General features: G+C 43.5%; 1 protein-coding gene across 17 annotated transcripts in view; it reads right to left on the reverse strand.

The window, feature by feature from the left end:
• Positions 1 to 25919, reverse strand: part of jakmip3 (Janus kinase and microtubule interacting protein 3) — a 471349-nt gene that overhangs the window by 195897 nt on the left and 249533 nt on the right. For 11 of the 17 annotated variants that reach the window (XM_068052708.1, XM_068052695.1, XM_068052694.1 and 8 more), the window contains 3 exons: positions 18958 to 19185; positions 17264 to 17383; positions 9802 to 9948 (listed from right to left, as the gene is read on the reverse strand). In XM_068052708.1, the coding sequence (XP_067908809.1) occupies positions 9802 to 9948; positions 17264 to 17383; positions 18958 to 19185 (495 nt within the window). The remainder of the gene's footprint in view (positions 1 to 9801; positions 9949 to 17263; positions 17384 to 18957; positions 19186 to 25919) is intronic. The other 6 variants (XM_068052699.1, XM_068052698.1, XM_068052707.1 and 3 more) reach the window with 3 other exon arrangements.

A 25919-nucleotide genomic window follows, 5' to 3' on the forward strand; every position in this document is an offset into this window, starting at 1 on the left:
CTACTACTCGCTTACTATTTACATGCTAGTAGAAGATCTTTGGGTTCTCTTTTATGTTGACTGCCTTTCTATTCTCATATTCTCTCTTTGCCAGTCTTATTTTCCTCTTCACTTCCCCTCTCCACTTATTGTATATGGCCTGGTTCTCACTTGATGAGTTCACCTGACATGCATCGTATACCCTCTTTTTCTGTTTCATCATCATCTCTATCTCCCTTGCCATGCAAGGAACCCTGTTCTTGGTTCCCTTGGTTTCATCTAACTTATGCCATGAAAACATGCTGACAGTGGCATGAAAACACAAACGGTAGATGATTTGAAAATGTTTTAACTGAATAAAACTTTGCTTCACAAGTTTCCTTCTTACGGAACATGGATGATGGTCAAATTTGTCATGAAAAAAGGCAGAAAGAATCCAGTTAATAACAAAATCAATTTTCTCTGGGAATTTTCTCAGGAGCTCTCCTGTTTGTCACTAGAAATTTGGCGGAAACCATGTTTGCAAGTTTAAATGATGTTTTTGTCGAAGTTAGAGTCGAAGAGTGGGAGAAGTTCTAAGGAGATTCCTGGCATTCATCCTATAAGTCAAGTGCCACAAATATGTGTAATATGACCATCAGGGCATCACAGTGTTTTATATTGTTTCTCTGTCATTACAGTGTCACAAGTAGGATGTTGTCTACCCTCTGTGTTTAGGAAATGTTATCAAGTACGGCAATTTATAGACAAGCCTTATGATAAGAATAAGTTACAAACTCTAATTGCAGAAAAATTACAAAGAACTGGGTGGAGAATTCTAGAAGGCAGGATCTAAGTGACTGAATCACTGGCCATCAATGTAGCAGAGGGCCTAAGAGGTTGAGATGTCTGGTATTGAAAGAGTAGAGAATGAATGCAGGGACATAAAGCAGGAAGAGATCATTAAGGTAAGGGCATTGTTGCAGACAGAATTGAGAGACAACTGAAACCACAGTTCTTTTTTCCTTTTCTGTCCGTAAGCAGTGTTGGAATCTTACGAGTGCCGTGGCGTTCCCGATGGCGGGACCGAAAGTTGTCGTAACTTTCGCTCCTGCGGCAAATCTCGTTTCCCACATGGTTTTGTATGTAAATTAGCCAAGCAGCAACGGCCACAGGGAACAGGATCATGTGGCGGGGGTGGCCTTTCATTGGTGGAACCCGCTGTCACTGCCCCAAGCACTATGATCGCCACAGGTATAAAGCATTCTGTGCTTTCAGCCTCGAGGAGTAGCAGCCTTCCTTTCATGTAATGTCTTCAGAATAACTTAAATTGAAGCTTTTACTTAAATCAAAATGTTTTTGCCTCTCTTATTTTGTGAAAGTCACCACGAACATCGCATCATTTATTTTCCCTACAGCCAAAGTGAATGACATGGCAGCCAGCAGTCAGTGTCCCACCCACAGTTCAGTGGTGCCTCCCTGTAGGTTCTCCTCCAGGCCGTCAGGGAAATATGGGAGGTCCTCTTCCCTGCAGATGGAGCCAGAAGACCCCCCCACCCCACCTTACCAAAGCAGCCTTGATGGAGGTAGCGGAGGAGGTCTCAAATTCGTAGTATATGGGTGCAGTGCCATGTGCAAATCATTGACTTGCTCAGATCAGCGAGGCTAAGTGGGCCTGGCAAAGCTGCTCCATTGTTTTCATCCATGGCTCTGTGTCTTTAAGGCAGAAGGTGTGCAAGAAATGCAGTGGAATGCGTGAGCAGCCTTGGTGCCATTCACTAAATGATGAAGATTGGCATTGTTTATGAGAATAAGCAATGTTTATGCATGTATGCAATGGTTGTTTTTCTTTATTCTTTCATGGGACGTGGGCATCACTGGCAAGGCCAGCATTTATTGCCCACCCCTATTTGCTCTTGACGCTGAGTGGCTTGCTAGGCCATTTCAGAGGGCAGTTAAGAGTCAACCACATTGCTGTGCGTCTGGAGTCACATGTAGGCCAGGATGTCGGTAAGGATGGCAGATTTCCTTCCCTAAAGGACATTTGTGAACCAGATGGGTTTTTATGACAATCGATGATAGTTTCATGGCACCATTACTAAGACTAGCGCTCAGTTCCAGATTTTTTATTAATTGAATTTAAATTCCACCAGCTGCTGTGTTGGGATTTGAACCCCTGTCCCCAGGACATTTCCCCAGGCCTCTGGATTACTAGTCCAGTGACATTGCCACTAGGCCACCATCTCCCCAATGTTGTGCTGCATCATTTGCCATGTCATTAAATCTACATTGTCTGTTGCAGGATAGACAAAGCCACAACCATTGTGAGCATGCTAAGATGGGTGGAGCGGTTCCTGACATCAGGCTGCTGACCATGGCTGAGGAGGCCGCTGAGGAGATCGCGAGAGAGGAGTGAGGCAGGGTGAGCGGAGATGGCGAGGCAGCAGCCACAAAGTGTGAGGATGAAGTGTCATCTCTGCTTTTGGAGCCGTAAGTGGAAACTGAAGGAAATTGTGTGAATTCATGTGAAGCACATGCTTAAAGTGCCTCTGTTTGTGTCTCCACTGCAGCTGCCCACACTCGAGTCACAGAATGTCATGCGGCCCAAGAATCCTCCTCTGGGGAAGAAGAAGAAGCCAGTGCCCCAGAGGGCGCACCGTCACCTGCCTCTTCTTCCACCTCCGTCAGCGCAGGTACATCCACATGGTCTGCGGGGGGGTTTCAGATTAGAATCTGGGTAACAAGCTGGTGTCACGACACAGACACATCCCAGCAGGTAAAGGACGGTGTGCCAGTTGGGTCCCTTGACAATCGGAGGGCTGCTGGGGACTAGGCCCCTGCTCAGCCCCACACACATAATGATCCTCTGTTTGTTGCTATGAGCAGTCTGCTGGATGTGCAGCAAAGCCATGTGGAAAATGTGTCGGAGATGCCTGAGGTCATGTGTAGCTTTGTGCGTACCATGGAGGAGTCCATGCAAGTCATGACGTCTGCCATGTCCCAGGCATTTCAATGTATTGTTTCTTCAGTCAAGAGTTTGGTGAGCTCCGTGGCGAGTCTGGTTGAACACTCGAGCCATATGCAATCTGACCTGCACTCCATCGCTGTAGCCATGGGCTCCATTCAGCATAGCCTAAGCGAGAGGGGGGTTATGGAACCTGGACCTCCCTTCAGGTGCTCCTTCCCCTCAGGAAGACAGGCAGGTGCCATCTGCACGCAGATGGAGGAGAAGCACGTGCCAGCTGCCCCGGGGCCTTCCTCTCAGGACATCCCCAGGGTAAGCGGCGTCTCATCCTCCCCCCCGACACTGATCCCCTTACCTCAAGGAGGCCAGCACATAGGAGATGCTCAAGCACCATTGCTGCAGTCCCTGAGCAGGATGGAGCCATCAAGTCCCCTTCCTCCAGACAACACCTGCCACGGTCATCCACAGCAACGGGGCAGCACACTGAGCAGACTGCCTCCAGCTCAGCTGCTAACGTCAGGGTAACACCCAGATGCAGTGGGAGAAAAAGGAAATTGAAACAGTTTTGATCACGAAGGTGGCACGGGTGCTATACAAATTGTCACGATTGCAAAGATGGATTAAAACATTTTTATTTCATGCAAAATTTGATGCACCTCGGTAATGTCTTGCTTGGTTACAGATGGATACAAAAAAGTTTTTTGGAGGCCTATGGAAGAAATGCAATGATGCATCTCAGGAAATGTCCACTGTCCATATCTTATTGGAAATTGAGCCTTCAATCTTCAATGATGGCTGTTTTCCGATTGATGATTAATAACTTTTTCCAATACTGTCATGACCTACTTTTGATTTCAGCAGTCATAACTTAACACTGCTTGCAGTGATGTGTAACTGCGTTCATCATAGCCCGTAGATGATTTCAAATGCCAACCACATGAAAGTGCAGCAACACTTCGTTAACATTACAGAAATAATTAAGACCTCATGCAAAAGGGAATTTCTGTGGGGAATTGTTATGTTTCTCCTCCCAACGTTCCTTGATGTGGCTTATTGTTGGCTGAAACATGCATAAATAAGGTTCTCTCTGATGTCCCTTGCATGTCTCTCCATGACCCTCCTTTCGATGATGGCATCGTTGTCATTGTTGTTCTTCTCCTCACCCTCTTCATAGTCATCCTGTTTTCCTCCTGTTCCTCCACCTGCAGAATGTTGCTGCATCTAATTGCAAGGTCGTGCAAGGCACAGCAGACAATGGTTATTCGTGGCACCCTCTGTGGCGTGTACTGAAGAGCCCCTTCAGACCAGTTAAGGTAACGGAATTGCATTTTCAGCATGCTAATGGTGTGTTCAGAGTTGGCTCTGGTGGATGCGTGTGTAGCATTATACCTCTCTTCAGCAGTGCTTTGGGGATGACGTACTGCTGCCATCAACAATGTACAAAGGGACCCTTGTGACCTTGTCACCCAGGATCCATCTGTCCATTTCAGCTGGTTCCTCAAAAACTGCTGACAGCTGGGAGTTCCTCAAAATGTAGGAGTTATGACAGCTTCCTGGGAAACATGCATGATTCTTCTCCTGTGGTCGCAAACCAGCTGTATGGTTAAAGAATGGAAGCCTTTGTGATTGGCAACGACAGCAGGCTGGTCTCAGGGAGCTCTAAAGGCCACATGAGTACAGTCGATCACCCCTTGCACTCTACGGAAGCCAGCAATGGTGCTGAAGGCCGCAGACCTTGCTGCCTGGCTGTCCTCGTCTACAGGTAAGTAGATGAAATCATTGGCTTGATGAAAAGGGCATTGGTCACCTCTTTGATACAACTATGGGCTGCAGACTGTGAGATGCCACATATGTTGCCCATGGATTCCTGGAAGGAGCCACTGGAGAAAAAATTGACTGCAGCAGTCATTGCATCCTCAGGACAAGGATAAATTACCTTCAAATGCCAGAGAGGCAGTGTCAGTGCAGCAGTCACTTTGAGGGTATCTGGCGTGGGATTCCCACTGAAGCCGAGTGGCTGCAGGTCTTGCTGCAGGATCCTACAAAGTTCTGTGACCATTTCACATGACAGCCTTAGGTGGCTCTGACACTGCCTCTCTGGCATTTGAAAGTAATTTATCCTTGTCCTGAAGATGCAATGACATGCCTGTCTTCGATAAGGCCGTTCCTGAATGTTATCATTCGGAGCATCCTCACCTTCCTGTCAGGCCGCTCAGGCATCATGAGTTGAGAGAAAAGAGCCCTCCTTAGTCTCCCTCTTTGTTCTTCTTCCTGTGGTACTGGACAAAGTGGGTGTATGAGACCCATGTCGCTGTGGCTTTTCTGAACAATAAATGAGCAAAGCATGGCGATTCAGCCCTCTGTTGCTCGTGAGCTGAAGCTTTGAGGCAATGAACAGATCCCTTATATCTGCCTTCAAATTGCAGTCATGTAGAAGACACACCCACTGTCATCTGCCTCCTCCCACTCTACTGGCAATTCTTGAGTGTCCACATGGTTCCCATTATTGTTGGAGAAAATGGCGTGTGTGGAATTCAGGGCAAGTCTCCCCCACCTTCCAACCTCCTCCTGCAACCTTCCAGCTTGAACCCATCACCCTTGACCCACCCAATGTTACCATTACCCTACCTTCCATTACCATTGAGCTTCCCCCCATTACCGTGCACAGTGTAATCATCAATGTATTCATGCCATCCGTTCCCCCCGTTCCTACTCCCGTTACTATCGACATGCCGAATCTTATCCTTGAACCTCCTCACATCAAACTGACCATTGTTGCCGAGTCCCGTTCCACTCCATATGAAGCTGTCAAATACCCATCCATCAGTCTTGACCTCCCCCCCACAGAATCCATTTGCCCCCATTGACTGTGACCATTCCCTGTGCTAGCCAGTACCCTCAATTTGCCTCACAGCTCCCTGACGTCAACATCTTTCCCTTTAGGCTCTGACCAAATATCTTCACACTGTACAGATCTAATCCACCCACCAGTCTCACAGCATCTTCACCATCAAATCAACCATTCCACAACCTGGACGCTCCACTCCACCCTCCCCTGCTCCTCCATGTACCCGAGAAATCCCACCTTTCCCTCCCTGACTACCATCCCCATGTAGCCCCCGCCCACGCCCCCATCCCCGAGATGATTCACCCTTGCTGGTGCCGAGCTTGGAGGCAAACATCCATTCCAATACTGGCATTAGTTTAGCAGCTGAGGTAAAGAGAGAAGAGCACTGAGACTCAACTGCACAAATCCGCTTGTTGCATGCCCGGGAACGGGAATGGCATGGGAATATCACTTAATCTGGCAGGTAGGACTAAATGTTAACAATGTGTAGGGTAATGAGTATTCATGTTATTTAAATGTATGCAAAGCTGCGATCCGCCACCATGCTGGGGAACCCCGGAATTCCGCTAACCTGACGCCGACTTAATTCCTCTAAAATATCCCGCCGTCGGGAATCTGAGAAAACATCTCCCGCCTAATTATATCACCCTGCATGCCACCAAATCTGCTGTGGTGGACTGCATAAAATTCCCCCCAGTGTGTTTTGAAAAAGGAAGATGTGTGCGTTTCTTAATCCCCAAGTGTATGGCCAATTTGAATAACCAGCAGCACGCTTTTCGTGGGTCTAAATGAAGAGGACTATTTTTATTCACACGTTCACCCCAAAAATCTAACACTACGTCACTCACGCACCACTCACACACACTAGAGAAAGAAAGTCATTAAAGAGGATACTGCACTTTAACAAATTACAAGCAAAGGAATAGTTCATAAGTTACGTGATTTGGCTCATTGCGGTCTAGTTGAAGAAGGTGTTTTCACTCCTGAAGTGTAGTTAGGTGGATTCGATAAGCAGAGTTGTATATCGAAGTCGTTGCAGGATTCTCTCGAAGAAGTGGATTTTTAGCAGGTCACGAAGTTAGTTGCTTGTATACTTATTAGTAGGAGGTTGGTTTTCTGTACCGGTGGACTTGAAAAGGAACAGGTTTAGAGACTCTAAAATGTTACAGTCTCCAGTTCTTTTAAGGCACAATGGTACTGCCTGGTCTTCCTTCTGCTTTCTCGACAATCTGTGCCTTCTCACAGTTGCTTTTCCAAATATGGTGGGGGTCTAGGATGATTAGCTTCATCCTGTTTATTATTTTAAGGCATTCATCCTGAAGAGGGTTAAGCTAATCACCTCCTTTGTTTCAGGAGAAAACCATTCAATTCAGGAATATTTCCCATATGATTTCAGGGTGGGCGTTGATGACAACTCTTAGTCAGGAAGGTATTCTTCCGTCTTCTCAGACAATGAGTCAGTTCTTGAATACATAAGTCAAAGTCATCTGACCTTTGGCAGCCATATTTGCAGCCCATGACCACCTTTAATGTCCATTGTGGTTCATTTGAAACAAAAGGAAAATTCATTTCCAGCAGTTGTTATGTTGAATATAGTCCATGTTTAAAGTTATCAATACCGGGCATGACAGCATAGAAAGATCACTTAAAAGAGTGAGCACATTTTTATTCACTGTGTGATTTACAGCAGGTGTAAGTTTCACATAGTTAGTTTGTACCCCAATTTCTGATCTCCTAATCCACCATATTTGCCCACCAAAAATTGTAGAATTGTTGACCTGTAGCTTCAAAATACTCAAAGAAAGGTTGATGCTTTCATTAAATTAAGAGACAGGCCCATTTCCCTATCATGCACCCATTTTATACGACCAACTAGATGTGGGGTGTGACACAAGGTGATATGCATTGTGGGATCACATATGTCCACTTCAATACTCTTTAAATAAAACTCCCACCTGCTAATAGCCCAGCCTCTTTGTAAACTTCAAACATGCTCATTGGACAATTAGTTGTGCTGCAGATCAAGCGTGATGTAGGGCCCCTGATTTTCTTTCCTTTGTCTATCAGCAGTGAATCTCCATGTTACTGAAAGATCCTTAGAAAGTGCTAGATTTTTGCTGGCCTGCTACAGCGGATACTCCAGCTGATCACAGTGCTCTTGAAATAAAAAGGATAACTGTTTATAAAGGACAAAAATAATGCACAAACAATTAATTACGTAGAGGCTACATTATTAGGATTTGTTTCAGCATCATTCGTGACCTTGATTTCCATTATTGGGCTCAAAATGGGGTTGGTAGCCTTACCACCACCAGTGATGCAGCAGAATCCATTTTGAAAGGGACCTATTGCCAGGTGTCCAAAGCACCTGCCTGATTCCGGTGATTTTTTTTTTAAGAGATACAGCACTGAAACAGGCCCTTCGGCCCACCGAGTCTGTGCCAACCATCAACCACACATTTATACTAATCCTACACTAATCCCATATTCCTACCACATCCCCTCCTGTCCCTATATTTCCCTACCACCTACCTATACTAGGGGCAATTTATAATGGCCAATTTACCTACCAACCTGCAAGTCTTTTGGCTTGTGGGAGGAAACCGGAGCACCCGGAGAAAACCCACGCAGACACAGGGAGAACTTGCAAACTCCACACAGGCAGTACCCAGAATTGAACCCGGGTTGCTGGAGCTGTGAGGCTGCGGTGCTAACCACTGTGCCACTGTGCCGCCCCTTTTAATATGGAAATTGGTTCCAATAGTGTAAATAGCACCTCGACTCAGTTCTAAGGGTCTCTCAAAGTAAGTATTTAATTATTTTGGTGGGTCCCAGAGGAGCAGGTGTGCAACTCTTGGGCTCACAAAAATAATTGCTTTGGCCACTGCTGCCCCATCATCAATGATTATAGCTATGATTTACCTTGCTGGAAACAGCTCTGGCCTGATTTTTAGGCTTCAATCTGGTGAGCTGCCTCTGGGTCAGGGAGCCTATTTGACATTCTGTAGCTCCCCTGCCAAATTTAAATGAGGTGGGAGCCTTAAAATAATGGGGCCTCTTTGTCATCAGAATGGGTAGCTGGCCAACATGCTTCACTGGTCTGCCACCATAATACCAAAATCTATCCCATGTTGGGTTGCCAAATCTGGTTGAACATATTCCTGCAAGTTTCATCACATGATCTCCGGCTTCCTACCAACCTAAATAGTAAAATAGCCTTGAATCCTTATCTCCAATATTTTTGTAACTAATAAGCAAAGGTGTTCAAAGAAAATGAAAAAAACACACAATTGCCCCTATGATTTTTCTCCTAGGTTGTTCGCAGCTGTGCCCAGGAGCTTAATTTTTAATTCCTGGAGAGTCCAGGACAATCCTGGAGGGTTGATCACTCTAACCTCACAGTGCCTGAATTGAAATCTTAACAAGTACAGCTGGGTGAGAGAATTTGCAATTCATCGGAAATGTTGGCAGTCTAAAGATTAAAGAAACAAACATTTTTCTGGTACCGTTACCCAGTTATTTTAACAGTCGCAGCAAATAATACGCTGGTAGAAAGAAAGCAAAGCAGGCAAAGGGCAGAGCTGAAGTGCAGATTGGATGGGTGGAGACATTTGAATATTATTATAAAAAAGGAAAATCTCAATTGGCAAGTAAACAAACATTAATTCACCCACAGAAATCAAAAATACACATTGGTTTGATGAATATTGGTTTTACCAAATAAGTTCTAGTTGCTTTAATCACCATTTATTAAGAGGAAATGAGTACTGAGGTGCGGTGCAGTAATTCTGCTAACCTACCTCTCATTACTTTATTCTGCCAGTGTTGTTCGTGTTGGGTACCATTGGTGGCTTTATCTGTTGATTAGCATTACTGACAGGGGTAAAACAAATTAAGTACAGGGTAAAATTATCATGCATTGGACAATCCTAGCATTTGAGGTTTAAATGTTTATAATTCCTTCAAACAACACAGAAAAACACAACACAGTTCCCATATGATAAAGAACAAAATTTGCATGACAACCTACCATTCTTATGTTCTCTTGTGTGAGAAATTTGAGTTTATTTTCCATACGCCGAAGGGCATGGCTCATTTCTTCGTTTTTCCTGCTGAGGCGTCTCTTTTTGTCCAGGAGGGGTTTGTACTGACTTTCCGCTTCACGTAAACGCTTGAGCTAAAGTAAAAATATGGGATGAGATTGAACTGAACAATCACAAGTTTGCAAGACAAGGGCCTAAGCTTCTGCAATGAAAGTACCAGCATTAACAGAGTTAGATGTAAATGACCAGGCTAACATTTCCTGTTTGATTGACATCTACATAAATAGAGCACTTAATGGTCCCAAAGTTTATTTTAAAACTGAAATCACTGATTAGAAAATTTATCTACAAATTGAAATGCATCATGAACAAAAGGCCTGGTATCTTCCATCCCTATAATAATAATTTTTTTACAGGTTCTAAACATGTACTTGTTTAAATAATTATAGTCAATTATTTTAACATATAGATGTAACATCGTTCTAATTACATTATTGCCTCACACATGATGCACATGAAATAATATTGCACCTCTATTATTTATTAAAAATTCTGAGGAGGTTGCAATGTTCTCAAAATACATTTTGAGCTCCCACAGCAGGTTTTGTAAAAGGAAAAAACAGTTTTAAAGTGCCAACATTTACCGACAGTACCTGTTACGCCTGTGCTTTGATTGGAATCTACAACGTTAAAAGGTCTGTCATGAAATGTTAACTACAAACTTAGGATTAGAATGGTATTTGTGCTCTTAGAATCAAGATTATTGTAACTAAGTAGTTCCATATCAAAGATAGTTTTTTTTAATTGGAATTTCTCACTCTCTGGAATTCTATAAGCAGCCTCTTGAAGCCTCTATACATCCTAAATGACAAAAAGGACTCACCTTTGGATAACAATCTATCCCTCAGAGCATACTTTAGCCCTACTTCAAAAGATCTCTGTGTCTCCTACTCAAGAAATCAGCTCCCCACTCCCCTCTGATTCTGCAGAACTCCACATCCCAAGTGGACTGCTTTGTCCTGGGTGGTGTTGAGCTTCTGGAGGGTTGTTGCAGCTGCACCTCGCCAGCCAAGTACAGAGTATTTTATTACGCTCCTGAATTGTAATTGTACATAGTGGAGAAGTTTGGGACGTCTGGAAGTGAGCCCATGTAGCCACAGAATTTATGTGGCGCAACTCCAATTGAGTTTCTGGTCATTTTAAGAATAATTAATTCAGTATAATTCTAAGCACCCATATACCTGGTATACATTTCCATTATCTTACATAATGAAGGCTAGTTGTTCTGTGTTGCAAAGTTCATTGGTGCAGTGGTTCTACAGGAACAAAGTGATGCAAACCTTTGGACAAAATTGTATTCCTTTTCCTTTGCTCTTCTTTATTATTTGGTTTTGATTACCCAAATGATCTTCAAGATGGACTCGGAGATATGATAAAGGCTTAAAGGACAAATGAAAGTATGAAAAGTGGAACAAAAACTTAGTGAATTAGCAATTTGAAAATGAATGTGCTTGAGTAATTGTATCACAAACACTGAGGTGTGATGTAGCTATGAATATCTAACACAAACATTTTACAGGTAAAGCTGTATGTGAGTAGGGATTAACTTCCTAATGCATTGTTGATTCCTTGTAGAGTAGCATTTGTTTTGGTTGATGTTCTCTGGCTGCATTATACTATAGTTCTGTAACAAGACAAGTGCAGGTAGAAATACTGCAGTGTAACACAGCACAAAACATAACAAAACATCATGAGCTAAGATCTATTAGATGGCACTGTCACAGAGAAACTCACAATGAGAGTCCAGTGTAACTTCAATTTATTTTGTTGATTTCTTGCCTTTACATAAAGCTCACAAATAGTGTTACTTTGTGGACCTCAAGTAAATTCATAGACTGAGTACATATCTCGTTTGGTGTAGTGCAATGTACACTGCGATGTGCACTGGGATCCCTCTCTCATATACACCCTTAGTTGTAATTACTGCATGACCAACGAAGACTAAGGAATGGGGAAGAAAGAGAGGGAAATCTACTCTGGAAAAAAATGAATTGTTAATGTGGATTTGTAGAGATATTTTGTTTGTAAGACTAGGGAATGCACAAGCTAACAGATTCAGAAATATTTTCATTCATTGAATTGTCAACGTATGCAAGAAACCATTACGGTTACAATAATTATTTATGCAGTTCATAAAGATTTATATTTGAGGAGGAAAAGAAATGAATAATGGTCAGATTGGGTTGTGAAACATCATGTGATCCTAAGTGTCGCAATTGGCTTTTTCTTGATTTCACACTTCAGGCTGAATTTTGTTGAGCTCCCGACGTTGGGCTCTGTGGCGGGGGTGGGGCAGGGTGGTGCCGGAAGACCGCAGCGGCAGCTGCCCACCACGGAGCCCTACGACGGATTGCAGATCGGCAACAGGACCTGACTTTAAATATCTAAATAAACCTCATAAATACATTTACATACAGTTCCCTGCAATCTCACTGGCTGTCCGGGATCTTCTGTGCAACGGGTGGCACTCTCACGCCTTCACTTTCCTGTCTAGGGAAAGCTGGAAGCACCAAGGTGGGGAAGCGGGGAGCTTAGGATTTTTAATGTAGTGGGAGGGTGGGGGAGAGGGCAACTCTGCAATTTATGTGTTTGGTGGGTTGGGGGGTGGGTGGGTGACAGAGCAAGAATTTATTTGCAGTGTAGTGGGGGGGAGGTGTGGTGTTCAACTCTGCAGTTTTTGTGGCAGGACTGGCAGCCCTTTAAAAATGGCACCAGTGCCTGCGCAGAGGCAGGTGACGCCATTCACAGCATCGCTGAGGCCGCCCTCGACACGTGATTGGAGGGGGTGGCCATCCCTGCATGGCAGCGAGCGGCCCACACATGCGGGCCGCCATTTTTTCCACCCGAGGAAATTCAACCCTTAGATTTCTATTATAAAATTGTTTTGTTAATTGTTTGGGAGAATAAACAGTCAAGCATCTCTAAACTACAATGGTTTCCAAATTGTGAGTTCATTTTAACTACCCACAAAGACCGGGATTTAACCCAGGGCGGATGGGAGCCGGTCACCGAATGAAAAGTCGGTGGCGAACACGCTTCCACCTCGCCTAGGGATCTGACCCGTATTTTGTGGGTCACCGGGCTTTAACTGGTGTGAGGTGGGACTTCCACCTCCTTGAGGTCGGACGTTTCGCCTAATAGAGCTGCTGGCCAATTTGTGGGCTGGCAGCTAACTGTACCAGCAGCACCACCAGGAACGGTGGCCACTGCTGGGATTACAGACCAGCTTGAAGAAGAAGATGTCGGAGAGCCCGGAACAAAGGTAGGTTTTGGTTGCCTCGCCAGGGGTGATCGGGCAGGCCCTGACAAGGGAAGGATGGTCAACTGGGGGCATGGGGGGGAGCGTGTTGGGTGTTGGGGGTGGTTGGGACAGCGGGGGTGGCTCTCCGTCGAGCACAGGGGGCCGCTCACGAGGGCCCCACCTGCTTTTGTCAGGCAGCTTCTCTCGGATCTCGGCCGCTTGACTAGCCATGGGTAAAATCCCCATGGAGGCGGGGCAGAGGCCCTTAAGTGGCCAATAAGTGGCCACCGCTGTCCTGCGTAAAGTGGCAGCAGAGGTGGGAGTGGGAGGGCAAGGGCTCCCAGAGCCTCCCACTCCATTTTACACCCGCCCCCACCACCATCCCACTCTTTTGTGGGGCCTAAAATTCAGCCCAAAGAGGAAATCTACTCCTTATTTATGATTGAAACTATGGGGGAAATTTTAACTCCCAAGAATGGTTGGGTTTGGGTCAGGTGGGAAGCAAAAAGATTTGAAAAATCTCAAACCTAAACTCAACCTGCCTCAAACCCGCCCATTTCAGATTTTAACAGAGCTGGGACAGGGAATGACAATCAAACACTCCCAGGAGTAGGGTTCCTCATTTAATGAAGCTGAATTTCTCTGATTTTTTCTTTGCTCCAGACTTAATGCTAGCTGGCCGGGTTGCCAGCCTTAGGAAACCCGGCTGCTTCAGGTCGGCGAGGACTGCTGCCTGGAAGAAGTACTTTTCCAGCACTGCACGTGGGCCAGGAAGAGCAGGAGTGCTTCCCCAGTGGTCACCAAGCAAAGCTATTAACCTCTCCAGCACTCACACCCGTCAGCGATCCACAGTCCACAATCTCATCCCGGCTCCCCTCCCCCAGCATCCTCCACAGGTCCCCCACAATATTTTCCCTTCTTCTCCAATCTCTCCAGCCTCTGAGATCCTCTCTCCTTCCCTGATCTCTCTGGGACTCACATCAATTAATTAATGACCTCATTGTTAAGGCACCCCTAGGTAGCAGCAATCATAATATGATTGAATTTTACCTTCAGTTTGAGGGAGAGAAGAGTATTATTGTATTATAGAAGACTAGTATTTTAAACTTGAATAAGGGCAATTATGAGGGCATGAAAGCAGAGCTAGCTAAAGTGAACTGGCAAATCAGGTTAAGGGATAGGTCAATAGAGATGCAGTAGCAGACATATAAGGGGATATCTCAGAATACACAGAATAGATACATTTTAACAAGAAAGAAAAATTCCAAGGGTGGGACCCACCATCCGTGGTTAACTAAAACAGTTAAAGATAGTATCAAACTTAAAAAAAAGCCTATAATTGCTCAAAGATGGGAGGCAGGTCAGAAGATTGGACAGAATATTAAAAAAAGCAAAGAATGACTCAAAGATTGATAAGGAAGGTAAAATTAGAGTACGAGAGAAAGCTAACTAGAAATATAAAGACAGACAGTAAGAGTTTCTATAGATATTTAAAAAAGAAAAGAGTTAACAAAGTGAGCATTGGTCCTATAAAAAGTGAGTCTGTGGAATTAATAATGGATAATAAGGAGATGGCAGATGAATTGAACAGATATTTTAGATCGGTCTTCACTATTGAGGATACAAGTAACCTCCCAGTATTAGCTGTAAGTCAGGAAATGGAAGGGACGGAGCAACTCAAGAAAATTACAATCACCAGGGAAGTGGTACTGAACAAATTGTTGGAGCTGTGGGCTGACAAGTCCCTGGGTCCTGATGGAATTCATCCTAGGGTGGAAAAGAGTGGCTAGTGAGATAGTTGATGCGTTAGTTTTAATTTTCCAAAATTCCCTAGATTAGGGGTAGGTTAAAATAGCGAATGTAACTCTTTTATTCAAAAAGGGAGGGAGACAGAAAGCAGGAAACTATAGGCCAGTTACCTTAACATCTGTCTTAGGGAAAATGTTAGAAGCTATTATTAAAGATGTTATAACAGGGCATAGTCAACATGGTTTTGTGAAAGGGAAATCATGTTTAACCAATTTATTGGAGTTCTTTGAGGGAGTTACATGTGCTGTGGATAAAGGTGAACCAGTGGATGTATTGTATTTAGATTTACAGAAGGCATTTGATAAAGTGCCACATCAAAGGTTATTGCTGAAAATAAAAGCTCATGGTGTAGGGGGTATCATATTGGCATGGATAGAAGATTGGTTAGCTAACAGGAAACAGAGAGTAGGCAAAAATGGTCATTTTCTGGTTGGCAAGATGTAACAAGTGGTGTGCCACAGGGATCTGTGCTGGGGCCTCGACTTTTTACAATTTATCATGACTTAGATGAAGAGACCGAAGGTATGGTTGCTAAATTTGCTGATGACACAAAGATAGGTAGGAAAGTAAGTTGTGAAGAGGACATCAAGAGGCTACAAAGGGATATAGATAGGTTAAGTGAGTGGGCAAAGCCCTGGCAAATGGAGTATAATCTGGGAAAGTGGGAAATTGCCACTTAGACAGGAAGAATAAAAAAGCATATTATCTAAATGGTGAGAGATTGCTGAGCTCTGAGATACAGAGGGATCTGGGTGTCCTAGTGCATGAATCGCAAAAGGTTAGTATGCAGGTACAGCACGTAATTAGGAAAGCTAATAGAATGTTATTGTTTATCACGAGGGGAATTGAATACAAAAGTAGGGAGGTTACGCTTCAGCTAAACAGGGCATTGGCGAGACCACATCTGGAGTACTGTGTACAGTACTGGTCTCCTTATTTGAGGAAGTATGTAAATGCATTGGAGGTAGTACAGAGATTTACTAGACTAATACCTGGAATGGGCAGGGTGACTTACAAGGAAAGATTGGACAGGCTAGGCTTGTATCCGCTGGAATTTAGAAGAGGAAGAGGGGACTTGATTGAAACATGTAAGATCCTGAGGGATCCTGATAGGGTGGATGTGGAAAGGCTGTTTTCCCTTGTGAGAGAATCTAGAACTAGGGGTCACTGTTTAAAAATAAGGGGTCGCCCATTTAAGACAGAGATGAGGAGAAATTTTTTCTCTCAGAGGGTTGTAAGTCTTTGGAATTCTCTTCCTCAAAAGGCAGTGGAAGCAGAGTCTTTGAATATTTTTAAGGCAGAGATAGATTCTTGATAAGCAAGGGAGTGGTTATCGGGGGTAGGTGGAAATGTGGAATTCAGCCACATTTCAACCACACTGAATCTGAAATCAGTTCAGCCATGAACTTACTGAATGGCGGAGCAGGCTCGAAGGGTCGAATGGCCTACTCCTGCTCCTAATTTGTATGTTCGTATGTATGTTCCCATCAACGTCCTCCACACCCTCAACTCCCGATCTTTCCAGGCCCCCTAAAAATGCACCTCCCCCAACTCCCAATCTCTCCAGGCCCCCCCATCAATGAGTCCAAAAATGGTAATTGGCTCCTGTCAACCTGAGAGAAACCCATTCTTCCAGGTTACTCAATCGCAAATCTGCCCCTCTCTCCTCCGTGCCCGCCTCCCTGTAAACATCGGGCAGATGATTGAAAGAATAAAGGATATGATAAAAACTGCATATACATCCTCTGGCTGAAAACCGTACTGGTCAAGTGGCAAAGGGTCAGTTTGTATACTGCATCTGTCTCTCCATCCCTTTGAACCTGCCATGTTAGTCTACCTAATAGCCTGAACAATCTTTCTCAATCCAAGCTTCTTACATTGTTGATGGTTCAAAAATGTAGTGTTGACAGACATTCAAATCAAATATCCACACATGCAATAGGTTTCACTTGTTCTCATCTAAAGTGTCAAGTCCCACCTGTCAATAATTTTAATGAAAAAGTTGACCTGAGTGCAAAATTTCCTATCTCTCACTTAGTACTGACCAACATTATTGGTAAAATTAATAACATGAAGAATTTCAGCACTCCTACTTGCTTGATGTGGAATCTCATAGAAAGTACTGCCTCATAACTGATTGCCTAATACTTACTTTACAAACTATACCCCATTTGACCTTAGATTAGATTATGTATGTATAGAAAATTGCTCTGACAGGAAGAACAAATGTTACTGATGCAACCCAGTGATTTCTAAGGGTGTGATGGCAATAATTCAATAAAGAAAATGCAAACATCTGGACAGACAGTTGAATAGTCAACATAACCAGAAGCACTTACAAGTTCATTTCTTTCTTCAGACAGGAGAGCATTCCGGTCTTCTAGTTTCCTGATTATTGCACTTAATTCAGCAATTTTAAGTTGGAATCGCCGAGTATCCCTTTCATCCAGCTGCTGTTCCTGAAACATAGATCAACTGCAAATAACTGGACATCAACATAACCTTGCGACTCTGATTGACCATAACCAAAGAGACTGAAGAATTTGTCACAGCTATTCAAGTAGAGGCAGGATTCTTTTTGCCTAGGCATTAAAATGTAAACTATGCCCTTATGTGATAGGGTGAACATTCAAGCAAATCAGCTTAGACTATATGAAGGAAATAATAAATGAGATACAGGAAAACAATGCAGAAAAAAAAACCTCAAGATTGGCAGTCCATTTTTTGAGTGATTTCCAAAGGTATAACCCTACCTCAAGACAGTATTATTAATTTAAGTGAAATGCAAAACACAATGCTTTACATGTGGTATTATGACGGTTGGAAAAACTAATTGTGTTTTTACAAAAAGTGACAACGTGGTTGCTAGTAGCTGCAGGCAACAAGGTGGGGTGGGGGGGGGGGGATGAAATTTTTTTATTGTTGATAATGCAAAATAGTATTTTAATACTTCATGTATGAGGACATTTAAGTAAATGTTGGAAAAAGTATTTACATTGGAAGACCCAGTTAGTGCTTTTTCTGTTCATTTAGCGGAATTAAAACTCATAGTGTAACGGGGGGCAGTTTGAATTGGTGCATTTTTTGCCAGTTATTTCCCATATCATTATTTTTGATACACTGCAGCACACTAAAAAAGAAAGACCCATTGAGAGCATGCTGATGGATGATTTTTTGATCCTCAAACCCTACTTAACAGGTGCAGTGATTCCTCACTCAACAGGTGCAGGAGAGCCTTTGCATCATATAACTGTACACTGTGCTTCGAAACATTTCCATTCCATGTGCTAAGAAAACTAAGAATCAGTGGAAAAAGAATCTTGATGAGAGTCAACAATGGGAAAAAAGTTAAAATACGTTAACAAACATGCGCGTTCATCTTAAAATTAAGCAGCAGTTTTTATCATTAGCAAATTAAGGGCAAAGCATAAGAGTGGCATAGTTACACAGGATAGTAATTGAAAGCACTGTCTTTAATTTATTATTATAGCATTACTAACTACAGAACCCTGAGAATGTGGCTGTCCTGTGTAGGATTAGATACTCTTGATCACTGGAAAATATTAGGAGGTTAGAGACATTCAAGAAGACCAGGCCAAGAAAATGTCTGACTAGTGTTAAATTCAGTGCAAGATGTTCAACGACTGCCTTCTGAAAATGTCTAAATGCAAATTACACTCTTAAAATAATTGCTGGTCTTATTTTATTTTTTCAATGACTTATGAGGTAACATTTCAAAACACTGCTATTATTAGATGATTAGAAGAACAAGCAAACTGCTACACAATGAAATCAATGTCCTCAAACAAAGCAAAAATAAAAAGTATTAGAGTAAACTTAAGTCTAGCATTAATTCTATTTCAACAGTACCAAATATTTGTAAAGAATTTAAATTTAGAATAATGATGTAATGTGATAGTATTGCATAAGTATTAATAAGTAAGTAGCAGGTATTAATATGCCCCTCATCAAGATTTTGATACAGAATTTGTTGAATAGGGCAGTTATAGACCACGTATGTGAAAGTGCTTACAGGGCTTCCTGAATGATCTGAGGCGTCTCCTGCACCACTTGCGCAAGGAAGTTCCCTTTTCGGGCTACTCAGATGTCGTTTTTCCCATGCTTCAGCCTCTTTGACCTGGGTAAGTTGTTCATCTAAAGCCTCTTTTTGGAGCTGGAGTCTCTGAGCATGCCCAGCCTGAGCCCCCAGCTCTTTTTCCAGCACGTAGACTGCTCTGTCTTTTAATTTTATCTCATCCATCTACAATGAGAACAAAACACAATCACACATGCATGCATTTTATGTCATCTGTTGCCTGTCGACAATTCTTTTGTAAAGTTAAAACTCAAGGGAGAGGAGGAGTGACTAGTATTTACTGGGTGGTGAGGCCGAGTGATGTAATTTTTATATTTCAAGCTTTTGAGTGTATTATTCATTCATTATTTGTAAGCCATTTTAGGCATCCCCAGTAATTTCTGGTCAATTTCACTCAGTAAGTTCATAGTCAGAAGATAGGTTTGGATGAAAAAGGCCCTTAGCCCAACTGATCTCATTCTTCAGGAACAATAACCCCATAAGCTAATAAAATATATTTTAAAAACTGATTTCTATCATCATACCACATGTTTTATGCATTCATAGCTAACCTTTATGACACATTCATAAAGCTGCCTCACAATTTTTGCAGGAAACTACAGCTGTGACTGTTACCATGAACCCTAGGAAAATTTGATCCCTACCAATGAAGTTTATTAAACTTTAACAAAGGCAATCAAATCTGACTAGATCCTTTACATTTTGGAGCAGGAAATATTTTCAATCTGCAAAGGAAAAAGGCAATGTAGGAATCCATTTCTATTTTACTGCATTGTGTAGTTCTTTGTTCAATTAGTTCAAAGCAACTGAAGGGTTTAGTTATATGTTGAAAATGAAGTAATTATACTTGATTTTTTTTTCCAAAACCAATAATTGTTTTGGTCAGTTGTGGTATACATGGGACCCTGGATACAGGAGTTGTGGTCCTTTATCCACCCTCCAAATAAAACTTTCGAGCAGTTGTTGTGCTAAGTTTCCTCAGTGAATATCTCCTTTTAGCTAGTAGAAGAGCCTGTATAGAACATTTTCACAGAATCACTGAATTGTTACAGCACAGAAGGAGGCCATTCAGCCCATCATGTCCACACAGGCTGTCCAATGAGCAATTCACCTAATGCCATTTTCCTGCCCTCTCCTCGTAACCCTGCAAGTTCCCATCTTCAAATAACAGTCTAATTCCCTTTTGAATGCTTCAATTGATCCTGCCTGCACCACACTCTCAGGCAGTACATTCCTGACCTTAAACACTCGCTGTGTGAAAAAGTTTATCTTCATGTTACTTTTGTTTCTTTTGCTAATTACTTTAAATCTGTGCCCTCTCGTTGTCGATCCTTTCATGAGTAGGAACAGTTTTTCCTTATCTACTCTGTCCAGACCACTCATGATTTTGAATATCTCTATCAAATCACCTCTCAGTCTTTTCTTCTCTAAGAGAAACAGTCCCAACTTCTCCAATCTATCTTCATAACTGAAATTCCTCATTCCTGGAATTAATCTCGTGAATCTTTTCAGCACTCTCTCCAATGCTTTCACATCTGTCCAAAAGTGCAGCACCCAGAATTGGACGCAATATTCCAGCTGAGGCCGAGCTAGTGTCTTATACAAGTTTAACATAACCTCCTTGCTCTTATACTCTATGCCCCTATTAATAAAGCCAAGGATACTGCATGCTTTATTAACTGCGCTCTCAACCTGTCCTGCCACCTTCAATGACTTATGCACCCAGGTGCCTCTGCTCCTGCACCACCTTTAGAGTTGTTCCCTTTATTTTATATTGTATCTCCATGTTCTTCCGAACAAAATGAATCACTTCACATTTCTTCATATTGAACCTCATCTGTCACTTGTCTGCCCATTCAACCAACTTGTCTATATGCTTTTGAAGTTCTACACTATCCTCCTCACAGTTCACAATGCTTCCAAGTTTCGTAACTTCTGCAAATTTTGAAATGTGCGGGTCATTTTCATGTTCAAAGCGCAGCACTGTGAATCAGTTCCTCATCACCTTATTCCAGGACCTCATGTGAGGGGTTAGCAAAGTGTTGCGCTCACCAGTGAAGTTGAGCATCCAGGTCCATGTCTACATGACAACAATCACTCCACATAAGATGGCAAATTCATGTGGAAGCTCATCATTACGGTTAATGGTCTCCTATTTGCCTGATACAAAAGCAAAATACTGCGAATGCTGGAAATCTGAAACAGAAACAGAAAATGCTGGAACTACTCAGCAGGTCAGGAAGTATCTGTGGAGAGGAACGTTTCAGGTCTGTGAGACCTTTCATCAGAACTGGCAAAGGTCACAAAGGAATTAAGAAAGAAACAAGAGGGAGGAAACTATTCTCCACCTTGCTCCCAATCTGACCTCTCTGTCCTTGGCTTGCTACAGTGTTCCAATGAAGTTCAATGCAAGAACAAAGAACAGTACAGCACAGGAACAGGCCATTCGGCCCTCCAAGCCTGCGCCGATCTTGATGCCTGCCTAAACTAACATCTTCTGCACTTCCGGGGACCATATCCCTCTATTTCTTTCCTATTCATGTATTTGTCAAGATGTCTCTTAAATGTCGCTATCGTATCTGATTCCACCACCTCCCCTGGCAGCAAGTTCCAGGCACTCACCACCCTCTGTGTAAAAAACTTGCCTCGCACATCCCCTCTAAACTTTGCTCCTCGCACCTTAAACCTATGTCCTTTAGTAACTGACTCTTCCACCCTGGGATAAAGTTTCTGACTATCCACTCTGTCCATGCCGCTCATAACTTTGTAAACCTCTATCATGTCGTCCCTCCACCTCCGTCATTCCAGTGAAAACAATCCGAGTTTTTCCAACCTCTCCCCATAGCTAATGCCCTCCAGACCAGGCAACATCCTGGTAAACCTCCTCTGTACCCTCTCCAAAGCCTCCACGCCCTTCTGGTAGTGTGGCGACCAGAATTGCACGCAATATTCTAAGTGTGGCCTAACTAAGGTTATGTACAGCTGCAACATGACTTGCCAATTTTTATACTCTATGCCCCGACCGATGAAGGCAAGTATGCCGTATGCCTTCTTGACTACCTTACCCACCTGCATTGCCACTTTCAAGTGACCTGTGGACCTGTATGCCCAGATCTCTCTGCCTGTTAATACTCCTAAGGGTTCTGCCATTTACTGTATACTTCCCACCTGCATTAGACCTTCCAAAATGCATTACCTCACATTTGTCCAGATTAAACTCCATCTGCCATTTCTCCGCCCAAGTCTCCGACCGATCTATATCCTGCTGTATCCTCTGACAATCCTCATCACTGTCCGCAACTCCACCAACCTTTGTGTCGTCCGCAAACTTACTAATCAGACCAGCTACATTTTCCTCCAAATCATTTATATATACTACAAACAGCAAAGGTCTCAGCACTGATCCCTGCGGAACACCACTAGTCACATCCCTCCATTCAGAAAAACACCCATCCACTGTTACCCTCTGTCTTCTATGACCGAGCCAGTTCTGTATCCATCTTGCCAGCTCACCTCTGATCCCGTGTGACTTCACCTTTTGTACCAGTCTGCCATGCGGGACCTTGTTAAAGGCTTTACTAAAGTCCATATAGATAACATCCACTGCCCTTCCTTCATCAATCATCTTCGTCACTTCCTCAAAAAACTCAATCAAGTTAGTGAGACATGACCTCCCCTTCACAGAACCATGCTGTCTCTCGCTAATAAGTTTGTTTGTTTCCAAATGGGAGTAAATCCTGTCCCGAATAATCCTCCCTAATAGTTTCCCTACCACTGACATAAAGCTCACCGGCCTATAATTTCCTGGATTATCCTTGCCACCTTTCTTAAACAAAGGAACAACATTGGCTATTCTCCAGTCCTCCGGGACCTCACCTGTAGCCAATGAGGATGCAAAGATTTCTGTCAAGGCCCCAGCAATTTCTTCCCTTGCCTCCCTCAGTATTCTAGGGTAGATCCCATCAGGCCCTGGGGACATATACAAAGAACAAAGAACAAAGATAATTACAGCACAGGAACAGGCCCTTCGGCCCTCCAAGCCTGCGCCGATTCAGATCCTCTCTCTAAACATGTCGCCTATTTTCTAAGGTTCTGTATCTCTTTTCTTCCTGCCCATTCATGTATCTGTCTAGATACATCTTAAAAGACTCCATCGTGCCCGCATCTACCACCTCCGCTGGCAATGCGTTCCAGGTGCCCACCACCCTCTGCGTAAAGAACTTTCCACGCATATCCCCCCTAAACTTTTCCCCTTTCACTTTGAACTCGTGTCCTCTAGTAATTGAAACCCCCACTCTGGGAAAAAGCCTCTTGCTATCCACCCTGTCTATACCTCTCATGATTTTGTACACCTCAATCAGGTCCCCCCTCAACCTCCGTCTTTCTAATGAAAATAATCCTAATCTGCTCAACCTCTCTTCATAGCTAGCGCCCTCCATACCAGGCAACATCCTGGTGAACCTCCTCTGCACCCTCTCCAGAGCATCCACATCCTTTTGATAATGTGGCGACCAGAACTGTACGCAGTATTCCAAATGTGGCCGAACCAAAGTCCTATACAACTGTAACATGACCTGCCAACTCTTGTACTCAATGCCCCGTCCGATGAAGGAAAGCATGCCGTATGCCTTCTTGACCACTCTATTTACCTGCGTTGCCACCTTCAGGGAACAGTGGACCTGAACACCCAAATCTCTCTGGACATCAATTTTCCCCAGGACTTTTCCATTTACTGTATAGTTCACTCTTGAATTGGATCTTCCAAAATGCATCACCTCGCATTTGCCCTGATTGAACTCCATCTGCCATTTCTCTGCCCAACTCTCCAATCTATCTATATTCTGCTGTATTCTCTGACAGTCCCCTTCACTATCTGCTACTCCACCAATCTTAGTGTCGTCTGCAAATTTGCTAATCAGTCCACCTATACTTTCCTCCAAATCATTAATGTATATCACAAACAACAGTGGTCCCAGCACGGATCCCTGTGGAACACCACTGGTCACACGTCTCCATTTTGAGAAACTCCCTTCTACTGCTACTCTCTGTCTCCTGTTGCCCAGCCAGTTCTTTATCCATCTAGCTAGTACACCTTGGACCCCAAGCGCCTTCACTTTCTCCATCAGCCTGCCATGGGGAACCTTATCAAACGCCTTACTGAAGTCCATGTATATGACATCGACAGCCCTTCCCTCATCAATCAACTTTGTCACTTCCTCAAAGAATTCTATTAAGTTGGTAAGACATGACCTTCCCTGCACAAAACCATGTTGCCTATCACTGATGAGCCCATTTTCTTCCAAATGGGAATAGATCCTATCCCTCAGTATCTTCTCCAGCAGCTTCCCTACCACTGACGTCAGGCTCACCGGTCTATAATTACCTGGATTATCCCTGCTACCCTTCTTAAACAAGGGGACAACATTAGCAATTCTCCAGTCCTCCGGGACCTCACCCGTGTTTAAGGATGCTGCAAAGATATCTGTTAAGGCCCCAGCTATTTCCTCTCTCGCTTCCCTCAGTAACCTGGGATAGATCCCATCCGGACCTGGGGACTTGTCCACCTTAATGCCCTTTAGAATACCCAACACTTCCTCCCTCCTTATGCCGACTTGACCTAGAGTAATCAAACATCTGTTCCTAACCTCAACATCCCTCATGTCCCTCTCCTCGGTGAATACCGATGCAAAGTACTCGTTTAGAATCTCACCCATTTTCTCTGAGTCCAAGCATAACATTCCTCCTTTGTCCTTTAGTGGGCCAATCCTTTCTCTAGTTACCCTCTTTCTCCTTATATATGAATAAAAGGCTTTGGGATTTTCCTTAACCCTGTTTGCTAAAGATATTTCATGACCCCTTTTAGCCCTCTTAATTCCTCGTTTCAGATTGGTCCTACATTCCCGATATTCTTTCAAAGCTTCGTCTTTCATCAGCCGCCTAGACCTTATGTATGCTTCCTTTTTCCTCTTAGCTAGTCTCACAATTTCACCTGTCATCCATGGTTCCCTAATCTTGCCATTTCTATCCCTCATTTTCACAGGAACATGTCTCTCCTGCACGCTAATCAACCTCTCTTTAAAAGCCTCCCACATATCACATGTGGATTTACCTTCAAACAGCTGCTCCCAATCTACATTTCCCAGCTCCTGCCGAATTTTGGTGTAGTTGGCCTTCCCCCAATTTAGCACTCTCCCTTTTGGACCACTCTCGTCTTTGTCCATGAGTATGTTAAAGCTTACGGAATTGTGATCACTATTCCCAAAGTAGTCCCCTACTGAAACTTCAGTATCTACCTTAATATTTTGCAAGACACCCAACACCTCCTCCTTTTTGATAATGAGATGACTGAGACTATCTGCACTCCCTTCCCTAGAATCATCATCCACCAAGTCCTTCTCTTTGGTGAATACTGATGCAAAGTACTCATTTAGCACCTCGCCCATTTCCTCTGGCTCCACACATAGATTCCCATCTCTGTCCTTGAGTGGGCCAACCCTTTCCCTGGTTACCCTCTTGCTCTTTATATATGTATAAAAAGCCTTGGGATTATCCTTAATCCTGTTTGCCAATGACTTTTCATGACCCCTTTTAGCCCTCCTAACTCCTTGCTCAAGTTCCTTCCTACTGTCTTTATAGTCCTCAAGTGCTTCGTCTGTTTCTAGCCTTCCAGCCCTTACAAGTGCTTCCTTTTTCTTTTTGACTAGGCTCACAATATCCCATGTTATCCAAGCTTCCCGAAACTTGCCAAACTTGTCTTTCTTCCTCACAGGAACATGCTGGTCCTGGATTCTAATCAGCTGACGTTTGAAAGACTCCCACATGTCAGATGTTGATTTACCCTCAAACAGCCGCCCCCAATCTAAATTCTTCAGTTCCTGCCTAATATTGTTATAATTAGC

Source organism: Heterodontus francisci, chromosome 20 (assembly GCF_036365525.1).
Source record: "Heterodontus francisci isolate sHetFra1 chromosome 20, sHetFra1.hap1, whole genome shotgun sequence".
In the NCBI taxonomy this organism is placed as follows: domain Eukaryota; kingdom Metazoa; phylum Chordata; class Chondrichthyes; order Heterodontiformes; family Heterodontidae; genus Heterodontus; species Heterodontus francisci.